The sequence below is a fragment of the Limanda limanda genome, chromosome 8 (genome assembly GCF_963576545.1).
Source record: "Limanda limanda chromosome 8, fLimLim1.1, whole genome shotgun sequence".
Lineage (NCBI taxonomy): Eukaryota > Metazoa > Chordata > Actinopteri > Pleuronectiformes > Pleuronectidae > Limanda > Limanda limanda.
Genome location: NC_083643.1, coordinates 16,364,429 through 16,378,899, shown reverse-complemented (window position 1 = coordinate 16,378,899; position 14,471 = coordinate 16,364,429). Strand labels below are relative to the sequence as shown.

Here is a 14,471-nt window from a genome sequence, read left to right as displayed (position 1 = left end):
TCCTCTTCCTTCATAAACATGAATATGTATTATTTATTAATGAAGCTTTAGGAAGAGGTACTGCTCAGCCTGAAAGACCAAACTCAGGAATGACTGTCTGTCATCACTGAGAGCACACAGCATCAACTTCAATATCGCCATGAACACAAATTACACGTATTGATTATACCATATATATTTATATATTTATTGAAGTAATCGGCTCTATTGAAAATAGGTTTTAAAATACACCTGCGATCTTTAGCGAAACGCTGCACCGGAAGTGACCGGCGCATCGGCTCGGTCACAGTTGAAAGGTTGTCAAAGTTGAGCTAACGTAGCGCTAAGCTAACACCAGGGGCTAGCGCGTCTTTACATATCTTTTTAAAATGTCTGACACGGAGGAAACCACGGAGATGACCATTCCCTGCGTGCTCCTCACCAGCTGTGACAGTGGCTTCAAAGAGGAGGAGCTGATAACACGTAAGTTTAGCATCTACATGTAGGATGTGGTCAGAGAGGCTAACGCCAAACAAAGCTAACGCTCCTAGCTTGCATGGCACTAGTAACACAGGTTATTAACTCGTTTGTGTGGGGTTGTCAAGCTAGTGGGTCAAGTCAGTAACTCTTGTGCAAGTAGCGATGCTAAGGCTTTGGAACGAGGTTAAACAAACCTTGTTTCTGCAGCTAGCATGTTTAGCAGCCTAACCTAGCGTCTATTGTTGTTTTGGGTCATTTGATAGAAGAAATGTGTGTTTTCCGCAGAGATCCTCAGCTCGAAGACTCTGCCGGAGCCGATCAAGCGAGAGGACACGGTGACCTGGTACCCGTGGGAAATCAACAACAAATACTACACAGCAGACGTCAGGCTATGCGTCGTTCCCAGCACCTTCCAGATGTCATCAGAGATCGCCCAGTCCACCCAGGCTTTCATCGCTTATTTTGACAGTAAAGCGGTACGTGACCTAAAAATAAGGTCCTGTTTTTAAGATCTAGGAAGTATATCGACTGATTTCTAATGTGTATCGTGCCTGCATTGTGTTTGCAGAAGGATGGTTTGGAAAAACTCCATCCCTGGTTATCAGTGGTGGAGGATCTGAATCCGGAGGTGCTCATCCTGGTGTGTGACAGAGTTTGTGAAACAGGTTCGTTCTGCAGCACTTTGTGGTGACTTGTGATTGCAGAAAGGCACCAGAATGCACAATTTCAGGTTGTTATATGGCGTTAAAAGTGATATTCATATTGCAGGGGTCAGCAGACATGAAGCACAGCAGTGGTGTTTGGCTCATGCCTTTGAGCTGGTGGAGCTCAGTCCACTGGAGGTGCCGGATGAAGATGGTGAGCATACATCACAATCGCCATTTCAGAAATTACCTCTGGAGGATGTCTGCAGAATAAGATTAGGTCTTTGACACATGAAGAGCTCAGAAGGAGATTTTCCGCTCAGACGCGTTCACAGCTGCAGCAAATCATCCGGTGGAGGCAGGACCCAACATGTACATTCTGTGGTGTCGGCCCATATCACCCAAAGCTCTCTTGACATCCTTGTTAGGGTGGCACCTCTTTTTCATGCAGAGATATTAGTATTCTTTATTTATCATGTTTCATCAACAACCCCACTTGCTCGTGTTGAAAACTACAGAGTATCTCCTGGTGTGTTCTCACTTCGGTTCTTTCGGACTTTCTGCTGACCTCTTACTAGGGAGATGGCCGGAGAAAGTCCCCAGAAAGGCTTTTATTCGGATATTTACATTCACACATACAGCCCCTTCTTAGAATGTCTTGATGATCTCCGGAGTTCAGTGCATGTCTGAAAAAACGCTAATGACGATATAGACATGTTTTCATTCATCGTGGTTTGTAAACATTTTTATTGACATTCATCACAGTCTTTGTTTCTTTCACCAGATGACTTTCCAGAATCAACTGGAGTAAAGAGAATTGTTCAAGCTCTCAATGCAAACGTGTGGTCCAGTATGGAGATGAAAGATGGTGAGATTAAGTCCCCAGTAGAGTGTGGATAACTGACTTGAGTCTGTCGGATCCTGATGGGTCCTGAAGGGCTTGGGCCTGGTTCAGACATACATTTTGAAATGATAGACGGGTTCGGTCATGTCATCTTACTATTGAGTTTAACTGTGTATGCTGTTTGAATCGCGTGTGACAGTTGATTTCTCCTTCTAACAGAGCACAACCAGGGGTTTGGTCTGTTGAGCAGTTTGGTGGCCTCCAGACACAACAACCCACGCACCTGCCAAGATACAGCAGTGAGGAGCTTTTTCTTTAACCATTTTAATTTCTTTTGATTGAAGTTTCCCTTTGTAATCCTCTTTAACTCACTTGTTACATAAATACATTCATTTCCCCTTAAATTTAATTTTAAAATCTGTCAGTTTTCAAGCAGGCAACCTAACCTCTTATCTGTGACAGTCCTCCAGCTTGCCAGAAGAGGGCACAGTAGTTACTGAGGCCAACCATACAGAGGAGAGGAGCACAGAGACAGTAACACAAGGGCAGACAGTAGTCGGTAAGTGAACGGCTCAGGATGGAATCTGTTTTCAACATTTAGTTATTCTCTTCCTCAAAGCCATTTGGTTATCCTGCTGTCAAGTTTAATTCAATGTTTTTTCCCAAATGTGAATATCTTGATCATTTTCACTTGTGTTTATTTTCTCAGATGAATTGACTGATTTGGACATTCAGGAACTCGCTAATCTGACATCTGGAGATGCGGATGTGGATAACTTTGAACGTCTCTTTACCAAATTAAAAGAGATGAAAGGTAATGGGAGAATGAAAACACACACACGCAATACTGTCGAGAAACTATTCACAGCCTGTGTTTTTACTTTTAAAACTTAAAATCAAAAAGTGTATGTATATATATCTGTCATTGTTCATATGGAGATCAAATCTTTGCACAGCTGATGCCATTCATGTTGACTTGCTCTGTGAATTTCAACCTACAGATAAAGCTTCTTCGTTACCTCATGAGCAGAGGAAGGTTCATGCAGAGAAGGTGAGACACTGCAACATGCTCCCCACAAGACATCAAGCATGTTCATTCTTCTAGTTTTTTTTTGTAGATGCAAGTTTAAATAAACTGAATGTTTCAAAAAAATGTTATGGTATTACCATATAATTGTTTGGATGAGTGTACAAACTGGTTATTAACTTTATGTAGGGAAGATGCAATGATAATACTAGATCTAAATGCATCCCCCCCACTTGGTAGACACACAGCCTAATACGCTGTCGTGCAAACCACTCATTCAATTTTAAACATTTACCACTTGGCAACGTTTCTGTTGAAATCCATAATCGACTCAATCAAATTGTTTTAGCAAACGTACTAATGCAAAATCGAATTATTTATATTACACTAAATGTCATTCGCAGGTAGCAAAAGCGTTTTGGACGGCCATCGGTGGTGATGTGGATGAGATAGATGGATTGTCATCGGGTGAGGAAAGCTAAAAAAAGAATTGGCTTCCAGAGACTAATCTCCAGATCCTCCTCCTTTTTTGGGACTTCCACATGATCCAGCGTCCTTTCACCTGCTTCTTGCACTTGGAAAGTGGAGATGCTTACAGATGGTACTGTAGGCATAGTCATGTTTAGAAACCTTGGATTACTCAAATGAAATGATTTCATTACTGGTGTAAAAGTGAGAAGCAGATGGAAATTGATAATAGGGATACAAAGCCAGTGAGGGGCCACGACCCTCAGTCCTATTTCCTGGGTCCTGTCACTATATTTTAAGCCCTGAGTTGAACGTGAACACATGATGGTGTTACATATGAAAAAAATCATTCATTAAAGTGTGTTGGCTTTGATTAATGTATTTGTTCTTTGGGTGCAGTTGTCACATATATTTTGAAGTGACATATTGTGCCTTAGAGGAGTGGTAATGCACATTCTGTTGACTCAACATAAAGACTTGTGATTTTAATTTTGTTCCTGCTCTTTAGTGGGTGTGTGGCTCATTTATTGTGAAGACAAGACTAGCATACTACAAAAGTACATGCAGCTCAGTAGGGCACATACAGTACAGTACTTCTGCAAAAGTCCACTTATAAAACCACATTTAAATTGACTAGATCTGGATTTTTATTTGGATCTGCACCAAATTACACACACTCAATAAAAATGTTGAAATACGCCCTAACTCACACTGTTTAAGAAAGTGAAAAAGAAAAGATCCTGGATAAGTCCTCTGATCTGGATCTGCACCAAAACTTAAAGGCTTCTCTCCTGACCCATGAAGCATCTTTCCACAAAGTTCCGTGGTAATCCATCCAGTAGTTTGTATTTGATCAATGAAAACAACCCTGTCAAAGGTTAATATGCAGAACAGAAAAACACTTACAACTATGTTGCAAGGTGTGAGAGAAGCAAGAATGATTGACATATTACACTTTCTAACAAGATGACCTCCAGAAACCTGTAGGGCTGACTCTTAGTTTCTCCGACGGTAGCAATCATTACAGTAAAGTGATATTTGATTTTAATTAATGTGCAGATGTAGTTTCCCCAGTCACTGAATCAACAAGCCATTTGGTTTTAATTCAATTTCTTTACCCAGTTGCAATTTATTAAATTTTCACAGATAACAAAACAATCGTCAATTGACAACAAATATTAGACTACATGAAATAAACATGTACATAAGACTTCGAACAGAAAACCAACTGCAAACATCAAGGAACACAAGTACTGATACAGATCTAGCAACTACCTAATGCATTGCAGTACACAGTATTTCAGTTTAGCACCATGTTTTTAATGGATAACACGGTGTCTCAGTCTTATGCACTGTAAGTAAATGCAGGGTTAACTCGGTGGCTTCATAGACAATGACAGCGAGTATATGACATGCCTCATACTGTAGCAATGTACATGTAATATACAGTATTTACTGGACAAGTCAAATTACCACTGGAACTAAAGCTTTACACTGATCAACACATTAAACTTGAAGTGCATCATGTACCCACAAGGAGCATAGTGTACTACTGGCTAACGGATGGTTAAAAAACCAGCGTGGAAGAACCACAGCCACGGTTCATGCTACTAAATACTGTTCACACTGAAGTCACACTTAAATGCATTCAGTCCACTATGAGCACTCTTACTTTGTGTCATTATGAAACAACAGTATGAGCTGGTACAGTAATCCTATGTGTTAGAAAGTTTTTGGGTCATTCAAAAGTCTTGTGTTTGTGAATCTACTCATGCCAGAGGTCAGTCAGGTCCACAGTTTCAAGCAACGCATGACCACAAGAAATCACAAGCTATAAATATCTATGTACAATTATATCGAGGCAATAATAAAAATATATTCCCATGCAGGACAATATGCAAAAATAACTTATAAAATGTCTCTTTCACTGAGCAAAATAGTTTTCATACAAGGGTTCTCATCAAGAAACAATGGTGCTAATGTCTATATTTAGTTAAAAATAGATAAAATACCAATTAAATTATCATTCCAATAATTAAGTTTTCATTAATACAGATAAATCAATATGGGCAAAGTACCTTGTACTTAAAATATTAATTCTATATATTCTATTTAGTTTAGTATTTAGTGACTAAACAGAATAACTTTTTTCAAGTTAAAGCATTTTGATAAATAATCCTCCTGATTCAGTGTTTACACGAGTGGTTCTGACACCAGTGATGGCAGCTTGTTCACAATTTCAGCTAATTCATAGAATCAAAAATGAAACATGTAGATGATGACATTTCTATCCCCTGTATAAATATTTGACCAAGCACAGACATTATTTCTGAATGAACAATGAGTAAAATTAGGGTATTCTATTGAATCCTACGGCAAATACCCTGGTTCCCTGTTGAACACGTGAAAACAAAACGATGTCTTGACTCAATGGAAACACTAGATGGTTCTAGGGAAAGTGCTATGCTGTACATGTGCGGTGAAAAGTTCTAGACAAAGGAGGTGAGATACTTGACGAATGGCGTCTCTTTCGTTATCGTCACTGAAGGATACTTGAGTTTGCCCATGTGGTTTGTATTTAAGTGAGTTGGGGGACAGGGGGCCGCTCCTATGACACACTGGAGCAGTGGATGCTGGGAGAGCCCATCTGTGTGAGGACCTTGTCCAGCCACTGCAAAGGACCGTTGAGATGCAGCTCTATCCAACAGGGGGTGCTGGTCACCGTCTGCCGCCTGCAGGGAAGAAAAGGAGAGAGGCAATGCAGTTTGTTTTCAAACTTCAAGTCATGGTACCATACAAATTCAAATGACTATGAGTCATCTCAGTGTTCATATAACCTCAATGCAGTCAATGCAAAGATGCAGTCCACTATTTTAAGTTGAGCACAAACCGTGAAGCCAAATCTACCGGCTCTTCTAAGTCATTCAAGTTTCCACAAGAGATGTTTTTCTCCGAGGTGTTCGGTGCCAGAAATTTAACCCCCCCTACTCTTAGTCCAGTGGGAGTCCCCTCGCAAAGGTTGTCTGAAATGAGTTCACCTTCCCATGTCCCCCACATCCCTGCATGCCTGCTGCATTCTTCCACCGTTACTCATCCCTCTCTTACACACTCACAGCTGCACCCTCCCCCATCACCCTCTTTTTCATTTACAAGTCTGCTACCCTCTGTGTGGAAGCACCCCTTCATCCTTCTTTTTCACCCCCAAACTGAATGGAATCATCCTGATCATAAATATCAGGCCCACGCACGTTTGGTGTTCAGCTTAATAAAACTTGTGAAGTGTTATGCTGCCATTGTCTGACCTCTTATTCAGTACAAGTTTGTCATTTTTAAGCCTTTAACCATTAAATACGTTAAAACATATCAAGTAAACAACAGTAATTGTTCAACAAATGGGGCCAATACAGATACATTAAAAATGACTAGATGTAACAAATATAATTATAGATATCCATTATTTAGCAGATGAATTGATATTTTATTTACCTGTACTCCGCTCCCCAACCCTTGACAAAACTCATACGAATGGTGCACATCCTTGTGAGCTGGTAGACAGCCTCGAAGCCCTGATTGACGGACTGTGCGAGCAGCGCAGCAAACTCCTGGTTGTTGAAGATCTTCAGGTTGCAGCCTGACAGACAAAAGATTCATTATTAGGGTCATTAGCACCGAGAAGCACGTGGATTGTCGTGTCAGTGGGTCATAAGAACTGATTTATGCTCTGGTCACGTCAAGGGTTTGTACACATCTTCTCCTACTAACCTGGAGGGATTTTGCAGACAGTGGCCGGATGCCAGCTGTAGCGCTGGTTGCAGTTTGGGCTCTGGACAAAGATGGCACTGTCACTGAGACACTCTGCAAACACCTCGCCCCCGATGTAGTACAGCCTCACGCCCCGCCCTGGAAGGGGAGGAGCAAAGATTGTCGCTCAGAAACCACCTGATTATGTCAAGTGCAGATAAAAAATGCAGATTTGATCAAATCGTATGTGATACTCGTTTAAAATCAAATGGCCACCTATGTGTCTGCGTGTGAGCTCTACTGCCGAGTTGCGGTTGACGTTGGACAACAGGCCCAGACAGAAGCGCTCAGAGTTGGAGGGGTCTGTGAACCCATCCACTGTGAGGGAGGGCTGGGAGGCATGGAAGGTTTCTCCTACACGCTGGTTCAGCTCGTAGTAGGAGATGGAACACCAGAAGGCAGATTCACAGTACGTCACGGGTTGTAAGTCTGTGTGAACAGCGGGTGAGAGGGGAGAGAGAGAGATAAATGTACAAAGCAAGCTTCAGTAGGAGCCATGAGAAAAGACTTCATGGGAACAGGTAAAGTGCTTTGTGGTCAAACAACCATTTGACTGGGAAGATGTACACTGCTGATAAAAGTTCCCTTTGATTTCTCTTCGATGGCTCTTTCCCACGACCCTCACGGCCCCAGCCAGGAAGAGCTAAGACATGACACGCGTGTATATTTTCTTTAAACAGTGACCTGCTTGTGGCTTTGCACATGGATAAAATAACCAGGCAACAGGATGTTACTGTTATTGCATTATCACTAACTGTCTGTAGTTGGCCTTTCCACAGATGAGGACGGACCTGGACAAAGACTCCATTCATACCATCCTTCCTCTGTTACTGCCCCGAGGCCCTCTCAGAAGTAATCCACTTCTCCTGTATATTACTGGTCTGTCCCTCACCCACATAAACACATGCTAAAAGATGTTGGTCTACTTCAAGAGAAGCGTTTGATCACCCTATCATGGAAGAAGCATCAAAGACCACTGTTGGCCCTAGAGATATAACCAACTGTAATTCAACCAATAAGGAATGATGATTTGTCAGACATGATATATATATATATATATATGTATAAAAAATAGTCAATATATAGCAAATCTGATCTACAAATAGGAACTCTTTCTCACTGCCACATATGACAATTAATGAATTAACCTTAATATCCATGTTTTCCCCCATGCCTTAAATGTCTTGTTTATTTCTTGGTTGTATATCTTTGTTGTAAATTTAACTTATTAAAAAACCCAATACATTTAATAACCAAAATACTTTACACAGCAGAGAGGATGAATGAATGTGATTTCAGTTGAACTTATGACTGCACATAATGAAGGTTATGCTCTGTAAGTGAAGCTCACTGCCTTTGCTTACCAAGATTACTGTTTGTGGGGGACACAGGATTGGGCGACAGGCTGGGTGAACCTGAAATAGAGCAGAGATACAGGACTGGGTCATGATCTTGATGAGGCATAATTAGAAACAGTGTGAGGTTGAATTGTGTCTCACTGGTGTCCATGCTGTGGTTGAGCTGGTGATCATTGGTCTCTCCATCCTCACTCAGATACCCAGGGGGGGGAGTTTCTGTGAAAAGCATTAGTAGACTTAATGAATACTATATATTTTGTTAGAGAATTAAAAAAGGACAAAATCAATCAATGATAAGAATTAAAGTTGTTTTCTGCCTTCAGAATGAGAGGCTTGGTTTTTCTCACCAGGAATATAGTTACTCCGGGGCTCAATGCCAGCGGGGAAGTTGGTGTTCTCAGGAATAGATGGACTGTAGTCATCCAGTGGTGGGAACACTGCGGGGATGTCTGTATGCCGTGGGACAAGGACAGGAGGCAAAACTACACATATACACACACACACACACACACACAAACACACACATACACATACACATACACACAGATAAATTCATTAAAAAACATGTTCGGTTCTGTGGAGCCCTGTCAAAAGAATTATTTTGAAAACCGTAATTTGGATCACGTAGCAATTAACTGCACTCACTTGGCGTCTCCACCCTCTGGTAGTGATAGGGGTTGACGCACACTTCGTCCTTCTTGGTGTGGAAGGCAAATTCACAGTGGTCCACGGCTCTCAGCTCATGGTGGGACTGCAGATCGGGCCAGCGCCACAAGCGGCAGTAGATCACGTGGGGAAGACCTTTTCTGTGGGAGACCTGGAGACGCCCATCTAAAGATCTGAGAGATACCATCAAAAGAAACATGATACATGCGGATTAGATGTAACCACTCTGAGTTGCTTTGCTCTAATTTATGCTGAAACAATGTCTTTGAAGTACAGGATAAAATGTATAAACAATTTATTACCTTGTTCTACATAAATCAACATTACCAGTTGGGCAGAACACCAAAGCATTTCACTAACGTCAGACCAGTTCATTTTTTCCAATACACAACTTTAATATACATTTTTTTTTCATTGACTGTATTTACATAGGTTTGAAAGAGGCTCTTCTGTGCCAACCATTCCCTCAGTTCTTCCCACGCAGCAACACCAGTCAGTGAAAACATCATCTGAAGTGATGATGTTCTACTATAAAGTTGTGACTGCATAAAGAGACAGCTGTGAGCAAAAAGTGATGAAAACTCATACTAACAGTAATTATGTACCTTTGAAGTGTAGGACCATGAGTAGGTTGCCATGAAAATCAAATGACTAAAAGGGAAAAGAAGGGCTGTAACAGAGCCTTGATCTGTCTGTTCACATTGACTACACAGTGGTGACAGGTTTTTTCCACTTGAACTCGACAACAGTTCAGCTCATTGTTAACCTGTCAGACAAGCAACATATGGTTCTCATTCTTTACCACGGCCGGGCCTCCCGTGAAGTATGTCAGAGGGGGACTTGGGTTCAAGGAAAAACAAGTTATAGCTCGCTGGGCACTAGTTTTTTGAGGTGACCGACAATATATCTTATTAATGTTGTTAAATTAAAGCAAGGTACTATAATTTCCAATAAACAGTTCAGTTGGGGAATAAACCAGATAATTCCAGGATACATTAGCAATAGGTCCTCCAGGGAATTGAAGAAAATGTGATCCACTTTCTTTCTAGCTCAAAATCATAAATAAAGCATTTTCAGCCCTTTATGTAATTGAAAAAATCAAAAGCCACATCAACCAGTGGATAACCAAGAGAACCATAACAACAGGCCCTGACTCAGTTTGCACCAATCATACACAAAAAGTGCACATCTCAAAAACAAAAAGTTGATCAACTGGACTGAGATGGAGACTTTTACCATAAGGTTTGATTTTGAGATAAGCATGTCTTTTTTGTAATACTTTGTTATATATGTTTATCAGTGATTTAAACTAAATTACAGCAGGAGGCAACATTGTGTTACCTCAGAAAACAGTCAGGCAATCGGACACAAAACACCTTGTTCTAGTGAAGAGAGTAGAAAAGTGTGTGAGAGGAGATGTAAGAACTCCATATAAGAAAACAGAAAGGTGTAGAAATGGGACTATGGGTCACCGAAAAAGAAATGGCTTCAGACTAATTTTCCAGCACTGCCTCCTGCATAGAGGTTGTGTTTGTTGGGGCAGCTGAGGTCAGCACTGCCATGCCTCTGTTGAGAGACAGGCCTGGGCCTTGTCCTGTCATCCCTGATTTGTCCCTCTGACATGATGACCACTCAGCCACACAGCTGGACTGAGGCAACCCTCTTATCCAACAGACGATACAAACAACTGTACAGCTTCCAGCCGGTGATTCACCGCCATCCCATCACCAATCCTTCACCTTATCATAAGAAAATCCTGAGAGGGAGAGAAACCACCGTCTGTTGAAGAGTTTCACTGCAGGAGCAACAAAAATAAACACTTTTGATGATGTTACACAAGCAAATAAGTGTGTATGGCCCAGTACCTCCTTGCCTCCTAACAACCTAACCCTATACTTATGTTTAGAATGATTTATTTCTGTAATTTTGTCTCTCATAGTTAGCTGCCACCTCAATACTGACTAGTTAGGTATTAAAAAGCAAAAGCCCTCCAGTTATTATTAATTTCTTCTTAACCAACAAACTTTTGATACTGTCTGCAAGTTGTGTACCACATATAATAAGAGGCAATTATAAAAAGTCTTAGCTTATTGTTGTATTCTGTCAAAATAAACACATGTACCATAAGTGAGCAGGTTTGCCTTTTCACCAAACAAATCAAAAACACTAAGTTTATGGTGTAGTTATACAACTCTCCACATACTACAGAGGACCAGACAATTGATCTGCTCTTGAAACTACCACAATGGAGATGTATTAATCCATAATAATTTCCTGTTGGCTCCAGTCCACTCTAAGTTGGAGCATCTCCGGCCTGCATTTACCTCTTCTAAACGCTGACACACTGAGATTGAACCACAATCCAAAGAGTGGCCCACACCCTCCTTAAAGCCTGGAGCACATTCCCAAGAACAGAGAATTGGGTTTGAACGTAAGGTTACCTCCCATGCTCTGACTTCTCTACACACTAGGATCGCCATTCCTAGTTTTATTGATCCTGCGAGTTAAGTGATGAAATATACAAAAAGAAAAGTTCAAGGATGAATTACAACTCGAAAGTTACTGATGGGTGTATTTAACCTCCCTCAACACTGCCTCCTACCAGCGGGGCCAGTATTTGCTTGATTCACTTCATATAAGAACAAAGAGCAAAGAGAAAAAATAAATCTATATTAAAACAGGAAAATTGGAAAAGAGTGACTGTGCCAATGCCATAAATAGTTCACAATGTAGAAATGGTGAAATGTATGTACAGTCTACGCCATGTTGTTATGTCTCTGTATGTTGTTCTTTCTGGCTGAGTTTTGTGCAAACAGTATCCACTTTTATTTACAGTTACATTTTTCACATCAGGCCAGGTCAACAGGTGGAAATACACATTTGACATTTGCAGAGTTACTACAGATGGAAGAAGGGTGTCCAGTGAATGGACTTATAAAACTGCATTCATACTTATCAATCCATCACTATGTTGTGACTCATTCAAACCTCTGAGAATAAAACTGTACAAGGAACCTGCCCTCATGTGTCAGAAAAACTTACCTCAGACAGATGGGTATCTAACACGGGGAGTACCACTTTTCCACAGTGCACACACTCCAGCCTAAACATCCTCTGTGAGTCAGCCCTTCTCCTCCTGCACAACACACGTGTGAACTGTGGACACACTTGTCTATGCACACAAACCTGCAGCATGGACACTTTCAGAGACACTCCATCACATTCACTTCACAACAGGGACATTTTGGGAAAGGTTGCCTCGGGTCCACTGTGCATCCTCCTGCTGCACAACTAACGCCGGAGTGTGACATAACACAATCCAATGTGTGTGATCGTGGCTCTTTGTGCAGCACATTTGACGAACACACACACACACAAACGTGACATTTACTCGTGCATCGGTATTTCAGACTGACAATGTGACCACTGGCTGTCACCTTCCTCCCAAACAAAACGAGCTGGTTCTGCAGAAACAGCGGGCTAACTTTGCATTGATCAGCTAATGCTAGCTCTAGCTCCTCCGTGGGACTGTTTGCACCGTAGCAGCTAAAGCTAACGATCGGTGCGAAGGAAAAAAAAAATAATGCAATTATATAATTTATTTGATCTTCTCATCAATCACGTCGCATCAAACCTGTTCGAGACAACGTGAACTCGTTCTCACGCAAAACTACTCGAGCTAACTACCCAGCTAATCGGCTAATGCTAGCTGTCATTAGCGCTAGCTGCGTGTGCTACCTGGGTATGGTGATGCACTTGGTGTTGACATTCTGAGTGGTGATGGTCTTCTCCAGCTCCTCCAGCTGCCCGGTCTTCTTCAGCTTCTTCACTAGACTTTTCACCGCCTTCTCGCACCATTTCTCCTCCTGGCCGTTCTGCTCGCCTTTCTTCCAGCCCAGGAGCCGCTTCACGATCGGAGGCGTGAACGGTAATATGGACATGTTTTAAATTACAACGCAGCCAGTGACAGTGCTCCGGTCCGATTCCACCGCCCAGCGTTGAGAAAATAATTAGCTTTTTGCTGTCGGCTAGTTAGCTTAGCTCGCTGTACTTCCAGAGCAGCAGCCTCGGTCGCTGCCGGGGGCTGAGCAGCAGCAGCAGCGGCTCGACTCGCAGGTTCACTCCGCTCAAGTGCTCTGTGTGTCGGTGTGGAGCAGCTCCTCCAGCCGCCTGTCAGTCCCCTCCCCCTGGTCCCCAGTCAGCTGGTCTGTCCTCCACCTGGATCAAGTGTTTCCTCCACACATGCAGCTCAGATCTACTTTTCTACTTGTTACAGGAACACCACTAAATAACACGTGACACAGGAAAGTGAAGAAAAGCCTCATTCAGTTTGCAAGTCCAAATAAGAAATCCCTTCTTAATGGGACAGTTCACCCAAAAATGAAAATTCACCATCCTGATGAGAGCGGGTGGGTGAAGTGTTCAGTCCATAATATGCTTCTGGAGTTTCAGGGGTAAACAGCGCTGCAGCCAAGTCCAATAAAACTGAAGTCAATGGTGAACGTTTCTTCAAACAGAAACAGATATTAAGTGGCTGCATACTGCTTGTGTGGTGTCATCCAAGTGTCCGTAAGCCACGGCATTCAAATTGGACCATTTACAACATGTTTTTAGTATAAATGGCCACTGTGAAAGGTCCCCATTAACTTTAATTATTTCGGACTGCATCACTGTTTACCCCTGAAACTCCAAACGTGTTTTGTGGACTCAAACACTTCACCCACCCCTCCACCAGCAAAGTTGTGAGTAGATAATGGGGGAATTTTCATTTTTGGGTGAACTATCCCACTAAACCCAGGGAAAAACATTCAACCACCAAACTAAAATGCTTTATTGAAATCCTCCTGTGTGATGAACTCCTGTAACACAATGGGTTTTTTAGTAATTCACACACTGTCCATGTCAAACTCAGTTTCCAGTTAGGGGATTTCTCTCCCTCTTTTAACCGTGCTCTGTGCACCAACATGTATACAACTTAAGATGCACGACATGTAAAACATGCTGTAACCAGATATATGTCAACACTGCAAAGTGATCCAACTTTTTGCATCGAGTGTGTCCATGAATAGAAGAGCCTGAGGACTAATCCTTCTGATCCGCTCATAAAAGTGATTTCATTTCACTGACACATCTCTCCAGAAGAGGCTGAGGAGGTGTGACTGTGCATTCAGTAGTATTTTTGTGGTAGGGGGGGTTATGGTGTT

General features: G+C 41.9%; 2 protein-coding genes across 2 annotated transcripts; one reads left to right on the top strand and one right to left on the bottom strand.

The window, feature by feature from the left end:
* Positions 1-301: 301 nt before the first annotated feature.
* Positions 302-3,931, top strand: aagab (alpha and gamma adaptin binding protein). The gene is made up of 10 exons (XM_061076472.1): positions 302-462; positions 745-935; positions 1,028-1,124; positions 1,228-1,317; positions 1,888-1,971; positions 2,167-2,246; positions 2,410-2,506; positions 2,657-2,761; positions 2,949-2,998; positions 3,379-3,931. The coding sequence occupies exons 1-10, from the start codon at positions 369-371 to the stop codon at positions 3,454-3,456; spliced, it is 966 nt and encodes a 321-aa protein (XP_060932455.1). The 5' UTR covers positions 302-368; the 3' UTR covers positions 3,457-3,931.
* A 634-nt stretch (positions 3,932-4,565) lies between these two features.
* On the bottom strand, positions 4,566-13,416 carry smad3b (SMAD family member 3b). The gene is made up of 9 exons (XM_061076061.1): positions 13,006-13,416; positions 9,247-9,440; positions 8,949-9,083; positions 8,743-8,817; positions 8,608-8,658; positions 7,460-7,672; positions 7,205-7,342; positions 6,929-7,073; positions 4,566-6,174 (listed from the first exon to the last, which is right to left on the bottom strand). The coding sequence occupies exons 1-9, from the start codon at positions 13,206-13,208 to the stop codon at positions 6,051-6,053; spliced, it is 1,278 nt and encodes a 425-aa protein (XP_060932044.1). The 5' UTR covers positions 13,209-13,416; the 3' UTR covers positions 4,566-6,050.
* Between the last annotated feature and the right edge of the window lie 1,055 nt (positions 13,417-14,471).

Excerpts from the sequence above, each read along its gene's own strand:
- aagab (XM_061076472.1), top strand. The coding sequence starts at position 369 with ATGTCTGACACGGAGGAAACCACGGAGATGACCATTCCCTGCGTGCTC. Across the intron at positions 463-744 it reads AGAGGAGGAGCTGATAACAC|AGATCCTCAGCTCGAAGACT; the intron begins GTAAGTTTAGCA and ends TGTTTTCCGCAG. Across the intron at positions 2,762-2,948 it reads CAAATTAAAAGAGATGAAAG|ATAAAGCTTCTTCGTTACCT; the intron begins GTAATGGGAGAA and ends TTCAACCTACAG.
- smad3b (XM_061076061.1), bottom strand. The coding sequence starts at position 13,208 with ATGTCCATATTACCGTTCACGCCTCCGATCGTGAAGCGGCTCCTGGGC. Across the intron at positions 8,818-8,948 it reads CCGGAGTAACTATATTCCTG|AAACTCCCCCCCCTGGGTAT; the intron begins GTGAGAAAAACC and ends TGCTTTTCACAG. Across the intron at positions 7,074-7,204 it reads TGTCTGCAAAATCCCTCCAG|GCTGCAACCTGAAGATCTTC; the intron begins GTTAGTAGGAGA and ends TTTGTCTGTCAG.